The sequence below is a fragment of the Eutrigla gurnardus genome (assembly GCF_963514095.1).
Source record: "Eutrigla gurnardus genome assembly, chromosome: 20".
Classification (NCBI taxonomy): Eukaryota; Metazoa; Chordata; class Actinopteri; order Perciformes; family Triglidae; genus Eutrigla; species Eutrigla gurnardus.
Window position 1 is genome coordinate 11,233,706 of NC_139931.1, and position 22,814 is coordinate 11,256,519.

Sequence of the window (22,814 nt, forward strand, 5' to 3'; positions counted from 1 at the left end):
GATCTGTCCAACAATACTGACGGCAACAAATATTTTCTGGGCTGTTCGGCTGTGGTAATACTGTTAATAATGGGCACTACAAACTATGACACAGGTTTACTACATTCTCCTCTTCAATGCTGATCCTGCATAAATGTTAAAGTGAGCATGTTTACTATCTGTGCAATTGGCTCTAAAAGGCCAAAAGGAGGCACAAAAATTCACAGCAACAAACTTGGGCTTTGCCGCTCTGTCACACTGTGTCACCCGGGCTTGGAGATACAGCAGCCTCTTCTCAGCTGTGCTTGGTGTGCAGCATCTCAGTGAGTAGAGAGTTACAGGGCAGATCTCCCAGAAGATGGCGCTGATACAAATACTCCTCAACCTGCAGGCTAATGCTGCGTACTTCAGGAAGCCGGAGCAGCAGCTGGCCAAACTTGTCTGAGTGTCTTGGATGACTTTGTTGGGTGTGCTCCATCAGGGCCCTGTTCACCCTCTCTTGCGTCTGCTCCACCTGCCTGCGGCTCTGCACCGACTTCACATCTAGAGCAGGAAGAAGAGAAGTGGCACATTCACCATCAGCAGGGAATACATTTAGCACACAATCCTCAAAACCAACAGCAGACATATATTAAAATGAACTAAAAGGTCACGCAGTTGATTAAGCTGCTACATCTAATTTGTATCCTCTATAAAGTGTCTAATCTAACGAGATTTTCGAAAGGAAAACTCACCGGGATTGAACAACACCAAGTGTTTGAGACAGACAAACTCTTGTCTGTCCAACTGGAATGCCTTCAGTTTGGACACCAAGTCCTGTGTCCTCGATACCAAGCTACTGAGTGTGACTCCTGCCTGAGAGATGATGGTCGACACCTCAATCTGCATCACAATGAGAGACCGTTCAGTTCAGGTTTGATGATAATGAGAATTCCGCATTTCGTCCTGTTAACATTAAACTACCTGTTGTCCTGTGACTAGATATATGCAGCCTTCTTTGCTGTAGGTCACCTGTCTACAGAGGTGATCCAGGACCAGCAGCTCACTCCAACAGCTCTGCAGCAGCACCATCTGGTCCTCCACCTGTTGGAAGCATAGAAAAGATCTAATGTAGTTGCAAATTAAGGAATACAACCTTTAACTTCCAGTAAGAACACATAGCAAAAAGTGAATGCCGTAGGTCTTATCACACAGCTAATTTCTACTACTGTGAAAAGGTTTATGCAACTTTATAATTTCACGATTCATCACCTTGAGCTCCTTGAAGAGTGTACTGTTCCTAGCCCACTCCACAAGTCCAAACAGGGTCTGGTCAGCCATTTTGCACATGATGCTGAATGTATTTAGGCGATCGTGTTTGCCCCGGTTAGCCTGTTCTCTCTGCAGACTGGCGAGGACCTTGGCACACAGCTGGCTTTCATCCTGCTCCCCTTGCAGCAGTTGAGTTAGGAAGTTGGGTGTGAGAGCAGATGATGAGATGGTGTCTGGGGTTTGGGTGTGAGCCTGAGAGAGAGGGGTGGCTGAGCTTGGTGTTGAGCAGGGGGATGATGCTGGTGTGCTTGGTGTGAATGAATTGTTTGGAGTTGGTTGCACATAGTTTGTGGCGGCTGAGCTGTAGTTAAAAGGCATTTCTCCTTTATCCTGAATGTATCCAGGGAAGGTGCGGTGGTACAGTCCAGTGTAAGGCAGCGGTAGAGGGTTGAGTACCCTGTCTGCATTCAAAGTGCAATCCAGAGGACCGGGCGCACCCGACTGCCCCATGCCAGAGGGATGCATGTGGGACTGATGAAAAGAGTCAAGTGACAATGACGCACTTGTGTGACTGCTGCTGCTTAGGTGAGGATCAGTATGAGCTGTGGGCCGGTGTGTTTGAGTAGTTTCCATCTTAATCCTGTAGGGAGCAGTGTCTGGCTGTCGATACACCTTTTGCTGTTTCATTTGCCTGTCCCGCCGGTACAGAGGGCCAAATTTATTCCTGCCACCCCTCATGCGATCTGCTCTTACTGCTGTTGATAGAACACGAAACAAATGATCAAGGTTTCAGAACAAGATTTCAGATATGATTTCGTCATATCCGATACAAAGTCGTTATTTAATATCTGGGTCATTACAGTACTGGTTTATGACTTGTTAGATAAGCCATATGGAACATGCATGTCAGTGGAACAAGGCATGTCATGGTGCAACAATACAAGCACAAGGACATGAGTGCATGTGGGGATATGTCTGTGTGGGGTGGGGGTAGTTACTGTACCTTCTCTCTTCATGCCCACTGCCAAACACTTTTGGAAGCGGCAGGAAGGACAACGTTTCCTCTGTGAAAGGTTCATGGGGCATCTCTGTTGTTCTGCACAGGTGTAGCGCTTGTTATTCTGCACTGAACGTTTAAAGAAGCCCTGCAGAGAGGGATGAGAATGCATGAGACTGCATGCATTACATTATCTTTACTTATCTGTATATAACCTACCTTATATTTACTCGGTTTGCTGTCTGTAAACAGTACAACATTACAATGTTGTAACGTTACATACCTCTGCTCACACTTAGTATAGTTACTTATTGAATGTAAATCTGTTTTCTTTATTCCACACTCCATTTGGCAATGTAAATATATATGTAATATATGTCATTCTCTGCACATCACCAGAAAATCCCAAGTGACAATATAAAATTTGCTTTATGATAGTTGATATATCTTAGTTTTATAGTAGTTGACTGTTTTTCCCCCCCATCTATGACACCAAAGTACCTTATGATGCTGTTAGAGAATGCATACTTTTCCATGAACTGTGCAAACCCCTCTCCCTTACCTTGCAGCTTTCACAAGTGAGCAGGCCATAGTGGTATCCTGACACTTTGTCTCCACAGATGGGACAGCTCTCCTCTGGCTCTGCCTTTAATTCCTGAGCTGGAGAATGACACCACAATGAACGCAGAATGTCAAATGTACATTATGACACAAAGTGGTGACTCTGAAGGTGGCCAATGTGGCACAAGGTGAGAAAAGCGAATCCTTTCTTGTTCTCATGTTCTCATCGTTTTTCTCTCTCTCGCTTACACTTAATAAAATCCAAAGGTGAGTGGACACCCCATCGCCTTGTATTTCTTTAACTGAGAAGTATCGGTGTATTTGGCACTAATAGAAACAACATATAACACCATGTTCCAGTTTTGCACCAGTGCATGTAATATCTCAAGTCATGAAGATTCTGAATTGGTAAAATGTCTGAAATAACAACAGTAACACTGTCAGTTAAAATACTGTACAATAGTCTGATTCAGTTCTGTGCTGCTGACATAAGTGTGTCATCTAATGCGGTTTATTGCTCAGCTGTTGAAGGAATGATGAGCACTACAAGGCTACAGACAGGACCTTATCCTTCAGCTTGATATGCTTGACTATGATTGCAGATATGGCCCTTACATAATTTCCAGTCTCCCAAATACAAATCCGTAGCACGGAGCAACGGTGAACCACTTCGTTACTTCTGTAAATGGACGTCATCAATATATTCTCCGCAATACTTCATAATTTACTGTCCATTTCCCTGTTGGGCTCCCATTTTAAAACATTGATAGCTTTATAACACTATACAAATTCAAACATTATTTGGTGAATCCTGTCTAAAAGGGAACTATCTACTCACATGTTAGTGATCGTTCCAAAGTTAACAGATCCTCTGGGTAGCTGCCAGGGTGGTGGACAAGTGGCTGTGGCTGCTGTGGGTGATAATCAGGAAGGTCCATTCTGACTTATGGGACATGAGCTTCAAAGTTAATCCAGTCTGATCTTCATTGTTCCAGAGTTCAGGAGACGGACAGACACCGTAGGAGAGCCACAGAAAAGGCCAGCTGGCAGGCCCAACAGTCCCGGTGGACTGATGGCTGTTTGGGGCCCACAAGTGGACTTTGATCTGTGGTCCGTGTCATAAAACCTCTCCTGACTGGCACTCCTACCCAGTCAGTCAATCAGTCAGCCAGCCAACCAGCACCTCCATGGGGGACAGTCAGATATCCACCTGTTGTATTGTTACTGTCATGAAATCACTCCAGTATCACCGAAACATCCTGAAGCTCAGCTGATAAGATAAGAGTCCACTGAGGGTTCATTCTAATTTCTACATTATCATTATGTATTGTAGCGCTGCAATTTATGTAGGCTAGTGGTATCAGAAGTACACAGTGAAACAATGTTAAAATACTCCACATTACGAGTAAAAGTACATAATTCATATTCTTACAAAATAAAAGTACAGAGGCATATCATCTAAATATCAAATATAAAAGTACTCACTACAGCAAAAGTGAGTACTTTATTATATCTGTTTATTATATATATTTATTAGATATGTTATTATATCTGACATGATGATATAATTTTGGGCTTTGAACAGTAGTGTAAGTGAAACCACCTGAGAGTGAGATCTTTAGTATAAAAGTCACAGTTTAGTGTAACTGATAACAACGGATAAACATCTGAAACGTGAATAAATATACTAAGTTTAAATTAAATGTCAGCTTTGAGTAAAGACATTTATCCATCTTAATAATGCATTAAAGGAAAGGGCAGTCAACCTTTGCTTTACTCAGTATAATATGATAGTCAATTGGTTAAATCATAGTGTGTGATTAAATGATTCCAGCCAGTGCTTGAGATGATAAGGTGCTATTCAACAGCCAAAATGGTTCACATAATGCTTTGATGAAGCTCACGGTGACGTCAAAGCAATAAGGCAGTTCAAGGGTGGATGGTTATGACTCTCACACATTAGCCTGTAAATGGATTATGACAATCATCAATAAAAAAGTCCTCTTATTTTCACCAGTCTGGCTTCTAACACTGCCTCCCCTCTCTTTCAGAGTCACGAATCCTCAAAATATTCAACAGTCCTTATAATCTGAAAAGCACTGGAAATCTTGATGTGTAAGGAAATATGTGCAATCATGGAAGTATTTGTATTCTTGATGTATTAGTGCCATCTGGTGGTATTGTAGTATAACACCGTTCTAAACTGGAGTGAGACTGGATTGTCTTTTGCAGGCGTCATCTATTGTTAAACCAGCTGCTTTTATGACATTTTAGGAATGAAACACACACACTCACAATCACTGCAAAGGATAGCTTTATTGAATAGAAGGAAAAAGAAAACACCAAAGAAACTTTAGAAGTACGACATGGCGTCGACAAGTGATTAAAATCCATGAACATTCTTAAAAATTGTGCTCTTGCTGGCAGGTTATTCATATAACAACTTCATTGACAATGTCTGCTGTCAGCTGCCATTGCATAGGGCTCATAATCTTCAAGTCTCCATTGACTCACTGCTGCCACACACTGGATCATCATCAACGACATACCACACCTCATTGTGCCTGTTGAATAGCTGCATTGGACTGCAAGAAAGGAACATACATAAAATGATCAACACATGTCAAAGTTTTCTTTGTGCCTTTCTTTCCGATCATAACTGAGAAAATGATTTGTTTACCTGTTATATCCAGCAGCATAGTGGAAGGTCTTTATGTAATCTGCACCCATTGCATCCAGGCTGTCGGACAGAGTGCCCGCTTCACTTTTGTCACACCAGCTCATCATCATTCCACCGTAGCTCCGTACGTACACTTTCATTCCTGGCACCTTGTCGATGAACACCTGCAACTCAGAAAGGTTTTATTATTATCTGCCAGAGCTGTAGACTTCACAAAAGGAATTCAAACATGATCATGGCATTGCTAAATGAAAGTGGATCTATTTTAGCGTACCTTTGGATCAGTAGGCATGGGGGGGTTTGCTTGATGTTTAGTTGGCAACACGAAACTCAGTTTGTAGGTACCCTTCTGCCAAAATGACTTGTCATCAGGTATTTTGATGACAACAGGAGCTGTCATTTCAATTTTATTTGCTGTAAAAAAAAAAACAACAGTTGTCAAAGGAATGTCACAAATAGGAATTGCACAACAAACCTCAAAATGTTCTGGCTTAAATGTCCATTAAATCTGCCAAACTATTTCTGCTTTCTGAACACAACTAAAAGCAGTAATTATGATGTCGGGTCAAAGGGGCATTTTAAGTTTAACTGCGTCACATTTTCAGACAGAGGCTGGAAACAAAATGGTTTTAAATACTGTGTTCCTTGTAAACTTTCAATTTAAGAGGAACAAAAAGTTTCAAACATTATAGTCAAGGATTTTGAATGCTGTTCTCTGTTCTTCCGCACCACTCTATTGTGTTATTACTTTATTGTTTGCAAACGGTGTGATTTTCGGTCTCTCTTGCAAAAGAAATGTTGATCTTAACGAAACAAACCCTTTCAATATAAGATTCAATAAAACACAACTAAATAACAAATAGTTTTCATACCAGAGATGTAGTCAAACAGTCGTCTGAATGCTTTCATTACTGCAAAATCCATGAACCAGGATATCTCCTCAGTTGAAACCCATGTCACAGAGTCATAGTAACGAGCCTGAGTACATGAACAAACATGGTGGAGTGGGCCTTTTTAAATGTTTCTTGTACAAATGTGAAGAGTTTTCTTTTTTTCTCAGACATACTCACCTCATATTCATCATTCTTACAAATCAGTTTATAAAGCAGGCACTCTTCTGTCTCAGTGCAGAACTCTAACTCAGATGAGTTTCTGTATAATTAGAAAGGAAACTGTTAAAATGGCACAGATGCAGATGTTAAAAAGTATATAATGTGATAGCAGTAGTCATCCGTCATCCAGGATCTAATGTCTTACAACTTATCCACATATATTCAATGAAAAACATTCTCTTTTTATAATTTACACCAAATGCAACAATCTACTAAAAGTGGGGATTCATTTCATACCCAACTCTGGCCTCAGCTGTCAGCACCAACAGGATGCCAACAAGCCCTGCAAGGTAAATCCTGAAACATACATAGAGTTTTCACTGAGCAATATTTGTTCATCCAGTGAAAAAGCAGACCACACAGCATACAAGCTACAGGTTCATACACCAAGAAATGCCTGTCCAGTGATGATTCATCTATGACAATCTGGACAGTAAAAAGGTTACTTACATTGTGGTGGAGTGTTGAGTTCCGTGCGTTTGCAGTCTGGTCTGAAGCATCTATTTATTCCAACTCTGGTTATGAAAGGAAAACTGGCCACTCCCTGGACGCTCAACACAAACCAGACAATCGAGTCTTGAAGAATGGGCACAGAAACAAGAAACTGGGCAGTTAGGAAACAGAGAGGCACGTTTGACTACATGTGTATTTTACATATTCTTTCACCATTCATATCTCTTTAATGTAGATGCTGTTGGACTAATCTGTGCTAGGGAACTTCACAATCCAAGCTCCATCAACATATCAGAACATATGAGAAGAAGAGGCATATAGGTGAGACACGGGTAATGCTAATCTGGTTGGTTGCAGTATGATTCTCTTTTCTTGCTTCAAAATATCTCAAGTCACTATGGAAGAATGAAAAAAACAGAGAAAAGGTTGAGAATTTGTTGACACCTTTCAACATTATACGCTTTGATAAAGGTAGATTTAAGCCAGAGCTGTTGTGTTGGAGTCCATTCAATCATACAGGTGTTACGACTACAGTGGCAATAATAATATGAATAAAGAGAGTACAATACCAGTTAGAAAAGAAAATTGCCAAGCAATGAGAAAAATATTCTTGTTGACACCTTCCGTGTTTATTGTTGTCACTTGCAGATATAAATGTTTGAATAGATTTTAATTGATTTTGCTCTCAGGTCCATCTATAATCCAATAATCCAAATAGTTGATGGAAAAAAAGTATTCATACATTGTTCTACAGGATTATCTGAGTACAATGCCATATCTGGTGGTACACACTGTGACAAAACATCATGTGAGGTGGTGGCTCATGTTTCACAGAAAATAATAAGGACAAACAGTTCACATGTGATATTATTTACCACAACCTTTTACAGGTATTATTTACCCCCCCAATCGACTCCTCCTACTAACGCCCTCTCTAACATACAAAGACTTATACAAGTGGGTCGGACAGAATTAAAGGGACTAACTATGAAAGAATCGTGACACATGAGACTTACTTGCTTACATTGTACCTTTTGTTTGCCAGTTTTTTTTCTATTTTTCCAGCAGAACACTTACACCTACAAATATGTTTGGACTATGGTTAGGAAACCTCAAGACAAAATGTCCAGTCACACCCAAATTTACAATAGATGAGAGAACTTTAGTGCACGGTCATTTACTATGACTTTTTTCATAAATGTTTTTTCCACTCACTATACTATGAGTTTTTTCCTATTTTTTTTTCAACATGCTATACTATGACTTTTTTCATAAAAACATTTTCGACATACTATACTATGAGTTTTTTCCTTTTTTTTTTTCAACATGCTATACTATGACTTTTTTCATAAAAAAACAGACAAGACAATTACTTTTTTCATGACTTTTTTCAACATTCTATACGATGATATTTTCATTATTTTTTTCAATATACTATACTATGACTTTTTTCATACATTTTTTTGACATACTATGACTTTTTTCATTCATTTTTTTTGACATACTATACTATGACTTTATTTTTTTTATAACTTTTCGACATAATACTATGACTTTATCATACTATACTACAACTTTTTTCATAATTTTTTTGTCGACATACTAGATAATTACTTTTTTCATTACTTTTTTCAACATACTATACTATGACTTTTTCATTAATTTTTTTCAACATACTATACTTTGACTTTTTTCGACATACTATGCTATACATTTTTTTCAACATACTTTACTTTGACTTTTTTCATTATTTTTTCCGACATACTATACTATGACTTCATTTTTTTAATAACTTTTCGACATAATACTATGACTTTATCATACTATACTACGTTTTTCAAGAAATTTCTTTCAACATACTACACTATAACATTTTTCATGATTTTTTTTCGACATATATACTATGACTTTTTTCATACATTTTTTTGACATACTATACTATGACTTTTTTCATTCATTTTTTTTCAACATACTATACTATGACTTTATTATTTTTTTTATAACTTTTTGACATAATACTATGACTTTATCATACTACAACTTTTTTCATAATTTTTTTGTCTACATACTAGACAATGACTTTTTTCAACATACTATACTATGACTTTTTCATTAATTTTTTTATTTTTTCCAACATATGACTTCATTTTTTAATAACTTTTCGACATAATACTATGACTTTATCATACTATACTACGTTTTTCATAAATTTATTTCAACATACTACACTATAACATTTTTCAGCATTTTTTTTCGACATACTATACTATGACTTTTTTTCATAAATTTTTTCGACATACTATACTATGACTATTTTTTTTTATAACTTTTTGACATAATACTATGACTTTATCATACTATACTACAACTTTTTTCATAATGTTTTTGTCTACATACTAGACAATTACTTTTTTCATTACTTTTTTCAACATACTATACTATGACTTTTTCATTATTTTTTTCGATATACAATACTATGTCTTTTTTCACGACTTTTTCTCAACATACTATACTTTGACTTTCTTCGACATACTATGCTATAACTTTTTTCATTAAACTTTTTTCGACATACTGTACTATGACTTTTTTCATTATTTTTTTTCTACATACTATGACTTTGTTTTTGCTAATTTTCCTGTCTGAATTATGGGTCAGAGAAGCAACTCACTCACAAATTATAGTGTTTTTCAGCTAAAGCATGAGAGTTTAGAGTTCTTGAGAGTAGAGGATTTTTAATTTTGAACAAAAGTTGACTCTATTAATGTCTATAAACGGTGTCATACTTTCTTGGCTTAATACACTCAGACATAGAAACATGTCTTATCTGAGCTTATGTTTGCTCTGCACAGATGCTCTTTTTTTACATTTCATTTGAAAGTGTCCACTTATTCCAATCGTGTAACAGAACAGACTTTCATTTCAAGGTCATGTTTGACACAAATGTCAGTGTAGAATATACTGTAAAATAGGCTTCAACTTCCTGGAAGTACTTAGATGTTGCAGTAAAGCATTTGCAAGTCCAGAATATGGCCACAAGTATTTGGACATCGTCATACTTTTGTGTTTGGTCTAGGTCCTTCAAATAAAGGGAATTCTTAACCTAATGACCTTAAGATTTTTTATCATAATACCAAGTCTTGGATATGACTGCCATTTGGTCATGAAATGTATTTAGAGTCATTGGTTACTTCTATGTAATTCCCTCCCTTCTCTATATGGAGTATTTTTTAGCAGGGTCTGCTATTCCCGAGACAAGGGACATGTTTCCTGTAATGGACAAATTTGAAAGACAGGAACCAGCAAATAGCATTGGAGGTTGTTAAAGCAGCCTGTAGTTTTGGAATGAGATTCTCAACAATCACAGTATTGCACAATTTTTGAACATGGAGGCACCAAGGGGGTGGGTTGTCGCCCTTAGCTGCTCGCCCTCAGTGTGTATGTGGGAATGCTTCAGTGTCTACATACCGTTTGACCATATAAAATAAATCAAAACTGGGAGGTTTGGTGGCTGCTGCATTTATTTAATCACCAAACTGACCCTGTCATGCATGATTATACAGATGTATATGGCCTCTTTGTGATGCCGTCATATAGGATACAATAAAGAACAGTGAGCTGCTACTACCACTAGATGGCACAAGCAAAACATGAAGCAGCCCAATGTGGAACGGATATTTTGGCAAGAGATGTGTTCAAGATGTTTTCACCCGCCATATAGTTTTTGTTATGATAATGTTAACATCCTAATTCTAATTGACTCCTGGCCACTGAGAGACGTGTCACACTCCACTTTGCTTACCCACTGTTGCTCTGTGAGTATCGAGATGAAATAAAAAGCTACATATTTCTCAGGAGTGATACTAATAAAGACCACTTGTTACTGAATCAGAGCATCTGGTCATGATAACACACAGCAATGGTCTGCTTCGCCACTATCAGCCCATCTAATCTAATCAATGCTGCCTCTTAGGTACTGTACAGTGTGAAGGCCACACAGTAATCTCCCCAGATGACTTTTTTCATAATGTAACTTGCACCAAGTAGATTTTCTCAGTGATGGATGAGCCAGAGAACAAATGATTGCAATAGTGGAGGCTCGTATCTAAAGGTTTCCCTGTTGTCCTTGGTTTCATTGCTTTGGCCCTGATCTCCCCCCTCAGGCAGTGTTATCTATCTCTGTTTGGCACAAACCATTTTACTGAAGAGCATGCACACACACAATTCACACATTTGTTCCTCCATCGTGACTGTTATTGTATTGGGATTTGCACTTTTCTTTAATTATTCATTCGTCCAATTTTAATTTAAAGATTTTTTTTGTGTGGCTAGAGCGCAGTTCAAGCCTTTTTATTACTTTTTCAACAGTGTGGAAACGGGGAGAGAGAGAGGGAGATGACATGCGGGAAATGATTCCCAGGCGGGAGTCGAACCCAGGACCACCACGTTAAAGACGTTAAGCCTCCGTACATGGGGCGGCTGCCCTAACCACTGCGCCACTGGCCGCCCAGATATTAATTTAAAACAAAATAAAAAGAACATTTTTATTTACACTGGCAAGATTGAGGAAGTTTTGTGTATCCAGCAATTTCAAGTAACGTGTCTTAATGTGCAACCTCTGCAACCTTTGCTGGAGCATCAGTACATACAAGATGGATTTTTTTCTTTCTTCTCTTAAAGTTTTGATTTGAGGATGATCAACATCTTCATTCACATTATTCCTGGTCTAATTTTATGGTATACAAAATGAATAATTTCTTTTCCACACATCTTTATCTTCATTGTATGTCAAATATTTTTTCATCAAGTATCATCTACGATAAAATGACACCGACGTGGCACAGCCATTCATAGATTGTCCCTTTGAGGTGCAGTCTGTTAACTCTGGTGATCCCCAGATTTTTCATTTTTACTTATCCTGTAAAAAGTATAACAATTGGTACAAACAATCAAGATTTCCTTCAGACTTGACTCATGACTTGTTTTTATCTTTGTCTTATCTTTGACTTTGTTTCGTCTACACCATCAGGTACACATTTTGATGCCAGTAAGTACATGTTGGCATCCTTACATGCAAAACTAAGATGGTGAACATCCATCCAGCCATCGTCTACCTCTTATCCTGTATTCAGGGTCGTGGGGGGGCTGGAGCAGATCCCAGCTGTCATTGGGCGAAGGCGGGGTTCACCCTGGACACGTCGCCAGTCTATCCTGTGATAGCTGACAAACAACCATTCATTCTCACATTCACGGGCAATTTGGTCATCAATTAACCAATCCCCATCCTGCATGTCTTTGTTTTTGTTTTGTCTGTTAACCAACATTTATTTCACAACTGTAGTTACTTTTTGGATTTTACATTTAAAAAATGATACTGAGCTTATACAATGAAATGCTTTGCTGGAGACTGAATCACCTCCAACTTTTTTAGCTTATAAAAACAAACAAAGAGTTGCATGTATGATGTCTACGAGTTGTGAGCAATTTCACATGAGAGATTGCACCTTTAAACTTGGTGATCAGATGGTCTCATTGAAAAAAACAATTCAAGACACATGGAGGTTAAAATTTGCGAAGAACTTTTATTTATTTTGTACCTCATGAATCATCTCGAGACCCCTCAGATTTATCCTGTGACCCAGACAGTGCCCCCTTGTTTAGGGAGAAGCCTAAACGAAATGTATGCTAGTTAAGTGGACAAAACTAGCTCCACCTCAAGCAGCTACAACAATAAAATGCTGGTTATATAGGCTACTGATGTACATCAGTTTTAAAAGTGCAAAATGTTATAGAGTTAATGAAAAAGTCTCGTTACAAGTCAAGTCAAGTCAGCCTACAGAATCATGTAGTTGAGCTGAAATCTGTCTGTAGGATTCACCACAAATTCTGTTCTTAATCTGACTGCAAAAAAAGGTCATAGTATATTATGTCGAAAAAGTTTCAAAAAAGTCATAATACACATTTCTCAAAGAAACTTACAAAGAAAAACATGAGACAAAGTTCAAGGGGAAATCTGAAGATACATTTCTATTGTGCACATGAATACTGACGTTGTTTATAACGTCAGTTTCAAAGTCTCTTTAAGAGAATTTCTACGAGGCTTCAGCTCGTCCGGCTGCAGCAATTAGAGAGGCATGTGGGATGTCTGCAGCAGGATTTCAGTAATGATCATGGCACAAAGAGATGCTCTTAAACTGTCCTGAAGGATCTCAGGAATATTGATGCACGACAGTCGTTCATTAGCTGGATGGATTATTAGCTGAATGGATTATTAGCCAAGTTGACTACAAATGCCATTGATTTCCCAGAGGCTCGTTTGGAGCACATGAAAAGTGCACCCTGGTTCGTCTGTGACTTGTGATTAAATTAGTAATCAGCTCTCTTAAGCAATAAACAGCTAACGCATAATTAAATATGATTCATTGAGTGTATATGTGTATTGGAGGAAAAAAATCATGAGGTAGCCTAACTTCTGATTCTCTGTTATATTTGTTTGGGGAGTTTTGGGGCACTTGTGGAGAACAAGGAGAAGAAACTTTTGCATACATTTTCTAATTCCATTTCATAAATATGCACTCTCAGTGCTAACACAGATCAGTAGGATGAAGATAAAAGATCCTTTGGTTTCTGTTTGGAAATTGGTGCCGATTTTTTGTGACATCAATTTGCAGGGACATTAATAATAGATGTGAAGGTTAACGGCACAGTGTGGCACCGTGAGGCGAAGGTTCCCACAAATCAGGTTGGAAATACATTCTGTGGGGACTGTATTGCAGGATGGAAAATTTTAATGGAAAATCCACTTTGTCAAAGACTGGCACAACTGGTGAGAAAGAGGAAATGAAGCCCCTGAGTGTATCTTTCTCCCTGAAATGATTGTACTTTCTTCATTCAGCTTTCCAGGGACTGTCTTACTGTCAATGTTTAAATTTCTCTATGATCAAACTCCAATAATCTCATATTTTCGCTCTAATCTGCTCACTAACTGCATTTCTGTCTCCGACATGAATGCAGAGTACAAGCCTGTGATGCCTGATTAACGACACATTTTGTGAAGATTAAATCAAACTGACTTAAGATCCAGCTTGGTGTTCTGTTTGCTTACTGATGAGCATGCTGCCAGTTTTTCTATACAAGAATCATTTAGATTTTCTAACTGTGAAAAGACTCCTCATAAAAAAAACTATGGCTAATGCTAATGATAATTAAGATATCATTAAAATCCCACAATGGAAATAATATTATGCCTAAATTTTAAATAGTCATTCAGATAGCAAATATCACATTCAAATGTGTTTTTCAAACCCCACATTAAAACGATTTCCTCTGGCATATACAACTTCTAAGTATGACTAGTAGATAACATGCAGTTGTCACCTAACTGGCAGATGCACAACCCAGAATAATTCATCAAATAGGCCTTGTTTACAAGAATTTGGCAAATGATCTGTTGAGGCAGAAATGAATGGAACATGATCCTTGAACCAAGGAAACCAGGAAATATCTTTTGTGTCTCTCTGACAAAAATTACCACTTTTCTTTCTAGGTTATTTCATTTCAATCTGCAAAGTAGATGTTATATTAAACCTGCCAACAAACATTTCCAGATGTGAAAAGCTAACCTTGTCAGCAGAGGAATTATTTATCTATTTATATTTATTTTGTACTATTAGGATGAATCATTTAATAGAACAAAACATATTGTAGATTCGACAGACTTAGTCACTTGAGTTCTCATGGTGTCACTCCTTAAGGCTGGTGAGTCCATGTGTATCAGTGGAGGCAGATGGTAATCCTGACAGATTTCAAGAGAAACATGGACCGTGTTGTTAGGGACCACTAAGCAAATGTCAAAACACGCCTGTAAAATGGGTTTCGGTGTAAACATCCTTGTTTGTATTCATGTTCTTGCTTTGGCATGTACTTTTTAATAGTATTTTTTTCTTCAATAGGCACAGGGGAGTGACATGAAATAGGTTGTTGACTTCTGTAGCAATTAGCTTCAGAACTGAATGCTTTGTAACTTGTCACACACCACCTTCCCATCTTCCTGATCACAAAGCCACAAAATACCTTGTGAATAGAGAAAAAAGGACAAGAGGAGCAGATAAACCCAAGTCTCCCATCCCTTGAAGGCCATGCTGTGCATGATATCATGTTTTATCGCTCCAAAACCACAAATTACAGACAGAATGGATCCTTTTCAGACAAAAGGGGAGGTCTACCACTTCTAAAGAAATGTATAAATGAAAAATGTCGTGCCATGCTAAATGGATCCATAAAACCAGCCTCTTGAGTAGCAAATGTTGAACCTTTAAAAGCGTTCAAATACCTCTTAGTGAAATAATAGGTTAACACCTACGCTAAACATCTATTGGAAATGGAAGAGAGCAGACCTTTGTATGTTTGCACTCTCCTGTTTAAGATTTAAATAGTAGAATCAAAAGAGAATGCTGATATATTTTCATACCGCTAAACTATTTTCATGTACTCTTGGAACACCTTTGGACTTTGACAAGTTACACTAACAAGTTTTTTTCTCCAATGTTTTTTTAAGTGCTTGTGAAGCTTCCAGTTCCTGCTCCGCCAAGGCAACCAGTACGTTTTCAACAAGCTGGCACTATAGCTGACCTGCAGGCCATTTCCTCTGCCCAAATGTCTGCTAAATGAACTGCGACTGAGCCGAAGCTGAACTTCCAGCCTGCAGCAGCTCCCAGATAACACTCTCTGGTGATGTGTAGAATATTAATATAAATACACCAAAACCCAGGGAAAATGTTCTACAATAGTTAACTCAAAAAGTGTAACTGTTGCTTTGAAGTTAACTGTAAGTTCACATGAATCTGCTGTCCAAGCTGACTGAGGGACACTTCAGCCAATATTAAGTGCATGTAGAACAGATGTCAGAAGGAAATTGTACCTTGCCAAGCTACTTAGGCTACATTTGATCCAGCTTGGCTTGCTATTCTCCAGTTTTTTATGCAGGTGTGATCATCTATTTTTCTAGCCAGGCTATAGTGGCATGGCTCTAGGAAGAAAATATTAATTCTGCTGGAGATCCCCTGAATTTTCCTGTAGCACCATCACGAGGTTGGCATTTGTGGTTCTGATTTTCCTAATTAGCAAATGTTGGCATGCTTATAGTCTCTTCTGTTGTCTTAATGTAAAGCGGTTTGAATAGTCTTCTGGTTGAAAAGGTGCAATAAAGAAAAACTTGCCTTGCTCAGGCTTGCCCCAACATGACGCCACCACTGCAAAACAACTTTTTAATTTAATTGTTTCACATTAAAAACACACACTGTATGCTGCATCACAAAATGAGAAAATGCCGTCCTGCAATAACAATTGAAGCCAAAGAAGAGAGAAGTATCAGCCAGTGTCGTTGCCACCGGGAAGCGTTTGTCTCACACCCCTGCAGGTCGGCTGTGGATTGTGTCCGTCTGAAGCCACAGCATGAGATAGACGGATAGCAGGTTGAGCCACAGATGGGAAATCATAATTCAAATAGTCTCACAAAGCACTTGAATTCAGTCCTACCTGTAATGTACATTATGACGACAGAGAGCTCAGATGCACTAAATCCTCCCCATGATCTCACACAAGCTTTTGGTGTAAAGCCGTAGATATGTAACCAAAGTGTTTCCTTCGTGGTTAGCATGACATTCAACTTCCCTCAAAACACTACTGCCTGTTACATAACATTCTGGACTACTTAAAGTGTAACATTATGAAAAAAATGTGACATATAAAGTCACTTTGGCACCTGGAGTCGATGTCTTACTGAAATTCTTTAATTAAATCTGCTTCAGGCATGTCTGCGTGGTAAAAATACCCAACGCAGATTTTTACACCACATCACAGCAGACCCTGTATCCTCTGCCCCCCATGGTGCTTTTGTAATAATTTATATAATCTTAAGTATTTCAAATTGTCCAGCCTTTCTTTTCTTTTTTTTTGGGGGGTGGAGGACAAAATGATGACACCCTTACTGAAGTCGTAATAGCTGCTTGAAATATCATCCTGACATTCTCTTCATAAAATAAGTTTGATAACATCGAGCAGATTCATCTGTTGCAGTGTTTTGTACATGGCTTGCTGTTTGGCAGGCAAATAAATTCAGATTCTACCTCTGTGCTGTGGTGAGGTGCAGCAGCCAGAAGCAAGTCATCTTTTCATATAAATTAACAGTAAGGGTATGACATTCCTCTAGAGATGTCTGTAGGGAACAGCTCGACATCCTGGGAGTCACGTAGCAAACCTGCCTTTTACTGAACTGATTCAACTGGAACTGACAGGTAAAAAAATATTATGCAAAATGCGGGCTGCAAAGTGTTCAGATTTCACTGTTTTTAGTCAACAAAGTCCCCCCCACAAATCACACTCGTACAGTACATCACCAACGTCTTCTCCAAGATAATTAACAATAAACGATAAATCACTCGTTTGAATAGATTTTCTGAGGATAAGTCTCATCTGAACTATGATTTTAAACAACCATATGTCCAATCTGTACATTCGAAGTTTGATATCTCACCCGGGCCCTCTTCACAGGCTGTCCTGCAGATAGAGAGAGAGAGAGACAAATGGCACACATGTACAGTAAAGCAACACTGCAGTCCAGCGTACGCATCAGCAAAGAGAGCAAGATAGATCGACGCATGCAGTTCAAACCAAGTTTTGTATAGTTCATTTGGCAGTGAGCGACATATGAATGTGTTTGTTACATAGATATGCGGCACGGGGGTGATCCGTTGTAGGGAGTTGTCCCACCCAGTCTCTGATTTCCTGTCTATGTGGACACGCAGACTCCACTGCAGGTCTGGCACAGCCAAGGCCACCCTCCCAACCACAGTACAGTGCAGGGTGACAGAGAGGGCCGATAAGTCCAGCCGACAGCTCCTTAATCCCCATTAGTGCCTTAGACAGGGCAGTGTGACAGAGCACAGCGCTGTCCTTAGGCCAGTCCCTGTTCTTGTCCTCCCCTCCCCTGTTAGGGTCCTGCAGGATGCCCTATCAGAGGATGTAGCACCACCCAGTGGAGGCAGCCTCTGGATGTGTGGCTCTGAGGGGCACGGAGGGAGTGCCTCAGCAGGCAATCTCCTCCAAGGTGCCCAGTGTTGTCTGCAGGGGGACTGTCACATGGATGGATTCCGAGTGGTTTGCCACTGGGTCACAGGAACTCTGAAAAAAAAAAAAAAGATTGAAAGAGTCACAGTGCTGGCTCAGACTAGAGAGTGAAGAAGCAATATTCATTTGGACATTCTTGTGAAATAGTCGTTTCTGGTGCCGTGGTTTCTACTCAGAGCCGATGGAGAGCTAGCCCCTTAACATGCTAACTAGCCGGCATGACTCCAGCACAACCCAGTCACGATAGTTGTGTATTATTCACTGCTGTTTGGCTACCAGCTGACAAGTAATGGCAATTTATATTTGACCATTATAACCCAACACTTCAAACCTTCTCCTTATACTGCAGCTTTTGGATTTGTTGATGCGTTTGAGGGATGTATCAGTTCATCCCAGAGCCCTTGTTGCCATTCGGATTAATGGAAAAAGCACAGCTTTTTCTGCCATATTGGCATGCTACTGATGGTCTGGACACAGTCTTAGATTTGGGTGCTTTCTGTGTGTGTGTGTGGAGTGGTAGTGGTAGCGATAGGGCAAGGTTTGACGTGCATGGTCAGAGTGTGTGAAATTACACTCAACACAGCACTCTGGAAGAAGATTGACAAGTGAGGGGTTAAAGGCCACTCTTACCACATCCTCTCCATGGCTTTCCTCTTCATCCTCTCTGCTCAGTAAGTCCAGTAGTCTGTCTTTCACCACCTGCAGATGAGCAAATAAAGTCAGGGAAGCAGTCTGATATCTGATAAAGATATCTTTTAATTACTGACTTACAGGAATGGTAAATGGACCTGCATTTATATTGCGCCTTTCTAGCTAATTAGCTACTCAAGGTGCTTTACACTACATTCAGTCACTTTTACCCATTCACACACACACATACACACACACACACATTCATGATTCACTGATGGCAGAGGAGCCACCTGCACATCAGGATCTAACTCATTCATACACATTCACACACTGATGGTACAGCATCAGGGGCAACAGGGGGTTCAGTATCTTGCCCAAGGATACTTCGGCATGTAGACTGGAGGAGCCGGGATTCGAACGGCAAATGTTCTGATTGGAGGACGACTCACTCTACCACAGCTGCCCTTAAACAGGAACATTTGACTTAAAAAAAGTACAGTCTTGTTTCTGTTGTTTCTCTTCACTGAAAACCCCAAAATGAGACTATCAAAGTTTATTGCAGCGACAAAAAGCTATGAGATCCTGCAGAGGAGTGATGTGTGGGCTTAATTAGATGTTTCAACAGTTATGGGAGAATAAAAGTGTAAAAACAACAACTGGAGACTGACCTCATAAGCATAGTCAAACAGCTCCAGGATGGTGAGGATGCTGGCTCCAATGAACAGACCCATTTGGCCTCCAATATCACCTATAGCACAATGAGTGAAGTGGAATTAAACAGAGGAAATTATAGAAGAATGGGATATTTGCACCGGTATAAGTTGTATGACGGCACATCTGAAAAATTATTGTGATACAAGTGCAATATATAGTAAACCTAGAGCACAGGTACAATGAGACAAAGTGTGCTGATATATAAAAATGACACTCAGCCGCCTCGTCGTGTCATGGGGTTTATGTGCCGTCACCTTACCCATTAATTATCAGCTCATTAGTTCTGCAGAAGCCAAAACCCAGCCCTGCCCGCGTCTCTCCAAGCAGACTCAACTAAAACCCACTTGTTTGCAGCTGTCAAGTTGCAGTCAATATATGGGGTCACTCCTAAAAGATCTCTGCTTATTATTATCATTATTAAAACAAATTACAGCAACACACTAAAAGAAGAAGAAGAAAAAAAGCAAGAGCAATGGCCTTTTTTCTGTTCAGTTCAAGCTTGTGAAAATGCAAATTGCTCATTTTTTAATAGATGCTGTAACTTAACTGACAAAACTGTCAAATTTAGCTCGCCACCAGTAAAAATCACATTACACACTGCTGACATTTTGTTGATGACTTGTCACATACACCATGACCATCCAAATGATCTAAATCAGCATTTCCCATGAATCAACACATCATTTCAAAAGTAGCATGACTGTGACCGATGTAGACCAGATGCAGGTTTGGAAAATAAAAAGGTAACATTGAGTAAAACTCACCCAGCAAGCCTGCCACCTCGTAAGCTTTCTTTTGCTCGATGGTCTCGTAGTTCAAAGCCTCAAAGAACACGTCCAACACCAAGATGTTGTCTCTGCAAAATTGATCATTAGTCCTAATGAATCCCACACCAGACACTTGGCAAGCAACACAATCAGCAACAGTCCGTCCATTTCCTACACAGCTGCTCAACCAGGCAAACGTAACCACCGTGTGGGAGGAGAACACGCATATTACAATAGCTCAGCTTTTCACAGAGATTCCGCTTCTTGAAATTCTTCATGAAAAAGAGTTAAAGGAGACAATGTGGGTAGCAAAGAGGCTCGTATCCTCTCGGCAGATAATTTGCATGTTTTTCCCTTTTTTAATTAGCATTTCCTCTGGGTGCTCAGTTTTCCTCTACATCAGGTAAACTGGATATTCTAATTCGTTTTTTTGGGTGGATGTAATTTAAAAACTTTCACCAGTCTGTTCGAGTGAATGGGTGAAAGTGGTAAAAACATCTAAAAATGATCACCACCACCTACAAAAACACAATAAACCAAATTAGAACTGAAAAGGCTCATTTCTTTCTATATTAATATAGGTGAAATTATTGATTGATAATCCCAAAGAAATCCCAAATTAATTAAAGTTCAAATCTGTGCATGAACATTTCAGTAATGTGGCCGATTGATGATCATTGATTGATTTAGTTATAATAAATTGGGTAGGTTTAAACTTATATAATAATATATTTAAAGTTATTTTCATATTGATTCCATGCTATTCAATTAGGGAATTATACTTATATACTCGTCCAAACAGTCGTACCAGGGCATCGGCTACTTACGTGATGTACTTCTCTGACTTGTTGAATTTCTTCTGTAGGTAGCGGGCCGAGGTCTTGCTGGGGATTTTGACCATGGACAGCTCTTTGTTGTAGCGGGTCATGTTGCACGGCGTCCTGCACATGCAGTTACTGCTTTCCACAGCCGACAGCTTGGCTTCACAGAGGAGGGGGCGATGGAGAGAGGCGAAGTGTAAACATGGTACAAGATGTGGGAGGACGGGTTGAGGATGATGAGCAGAAGGGAAAGACAAAAAGTGAGACTTCTTGATACATAGTCGCAGATATATCCAGCCACTTTGAAGGCAGAAAATATCCAGTTAAATATTTTGACTCTGACACCCGGTCACATCCAACTGGCAGACCAAAGTCTTCCATTTAACTGGGAAAACCTTTGCTCAGACTGAGATGGTCATGGATGTAATCATAAATTACAAAAGAGGAGAGTCGTAAGCACACTTTAAATAAATATCTATATTAATCTAATAGATCATGAGGAAAATAGCTCACTGATAATACATAAGAGACATCACACGTTACTATATTTTAAAAATACTACAGTGCTGTCATGACAAAATAATTTTGTTACTAAACACGTTTTAGTCAATTTCAACCATATTAAAATTGCCAAATGTTCACCGTTTCATCTTATCAAATGTGAGGATTTGTGAGTTTTAATTGGGTTTAATATATCAGTTAAATTGGACTAAACAAGCAATTTGCAAAGAATCACTCTTGGTACTTTTTTTCACCATTATCTGACATTATATAGAAATTAATTGACTAATTGTATTGGAAAAATCAAAACAAAACATTAATTCATAATGATAGTTATCATAGCTTGCAGCCATAATAGAAACATTTATCAGGGCTTAAAATGATTGAGTAATTTAGAGTTCAGTAATTTCATATTTGAAAATTTTCTTTTTCGTCTCTCAACAAAACTACCATGAACTACAACCTTTCTAATCTAAAATAACATTGTGTTAAATGGTTCGTATACCCATCACAGCAAATTACTTTTAATTATCCACGTCTTTGTGGTGTGTTGCCAGCTGCACGTCGTTGCTTTATCACAGCTCATAAACATTAACTAAAACAGGCCCAAAGCCACCGCAGCTTTGTACTCGGCACATCAGGCTTCTTCTGAGAGCCACAGGAATATGCATGTTGTGCCTCTTTTCTTAATCTGAAATCTTAATTTTTCCTGAAAACTGGGGTCCAATTTCAGATTAAAAAACACTGTATCCACAAACGCAGGCATGCAAACACTACACACGATTGCAAACAGGTTGCCATTCATACTGCGCCTTCAGTAGTGCGGATGTTTACTCCATAAAAGCCCGGACGCCAGATTAAGTCAGTGTCATTGTCAGAGTCAGAGAATATAAAGCGCCAAACACAAACACGCCCTCAAGCAGCATCCGTGAAAACAGCCTTCACCCTGACAGAGACAAAGTCCTGATCCAGAAACGCCAGGCTCTATCCACAGCTCTGCTTTGGCAGTTTGACTCGGAGAGAGAAAAATAAACTAAAATGCACATAACACTTTCATGTTAAGCCCTCAGCCAACACCGACTCTCTCTCAAAGTGACAGTAATGTTAAGCGACGCAGGCTTTTCAAATATAGCTCCGTCGAAAGCTTCTCTGGCACCGAGGCTGCTCACTCTCACAAATCTTGAAGCTGAATTTATGAAGTTGCAGAGTTTAAATAGAGCT

The 22,814-nt window shown here is 39.1% G+C and overlaps 3 protein-coding genes across 4 annotated transcripts in view; all 3 read right to left on the minus strand.

Moving 5' to 3' along the window:
* Nucleotides 1-274: 274 nt before the first annotated feature.
* Nucleotides 275-3,865, minus strand: nr5a5 (nuclear receptor subfamily 5, group A, member 5; the record flags this gene model as incomplete). The annotated part of the gene is made up of 7 exons (XM_084037006.1): nt 3,627-3,865; nt 2,790-2,887; nt 2,234-2,375; nt 1,231-1,985; nt 943-1,062; nt 714-861; nt 275-522 (listed from the first exon to the last, which is right to left on the minus strand). The coding sequence occupies exons 1-7, from the start codon at nt 3,724-3,726 to the stop codon at nt 275-277; spliced, it is 1,611 nt and encodes a 536-aa protein (XP_083893132.1). The 5' UTR covers nt 3,727-3,865.
* A 1,220-nt stretch (nt 3,866-5,085) lies between these two features.
* On the minus strand, nt 5,086-7,095 carry soul5 (heme-binding protein soul5). Its single transcript, XM_084037217.1, has 7 exons — nt 7,031-7,095; nt 6,818-6,877; nt 6,539-6,620; nt 6,341-6,446; nt 5,743-5,882; nt 5,469-5,632; nt 5,086-5,373 (listed from the first exon to the last, which is right to left on the minus strand). Exons 1-7 carry the CDS (start codon nt 7,078-7,080, stop codon nt 5,283-5,285), a joined length of 693 nt encoding a protein of 230 aa, XP_083893343.1. The 5' UTR covers nt 7,081-7,095; the 3' UTR covers nt 5,086-5,282.
* Nucleotides 7,096-16,293: 9,198 nt separating this feature from the next.
* asic2 (acid-sensing (proton-gated) ion channel 2) overlaps nt 16,294-22,814 on the minus strand; it is a 266,829-nt gene continuing 260,308 nt past the window's right edge. For both annotated transcript variants that reach the window (XM_084036473.1, XM_084036472.1), the window contains 5 exons: nt 21,099-21,252; nt 20,269-20,360; nt 19,459-19,538; nt 18,788-18,856; nt 16,294-18,211 (listed from right to left, as the gene is read on the minus strand). In XM_084036473.1, the coding sequence (XP_083892599.1) occupies nt 18,116-18,211; nt 18,788-18,856; nt 19,459-19,538; nt 20,269-20,360; nt 21,099-21,252 (491 nt within the window). In that variant the 3' untranslated portion in view covers nt 16,294-18,115. The remainder of the gene's footprint in view (nt 18,212-18,787; nt 18,857-19,458; nt 19,539-20,268; nt 20,361-21,098; nt 21,253-22,814) is intronic.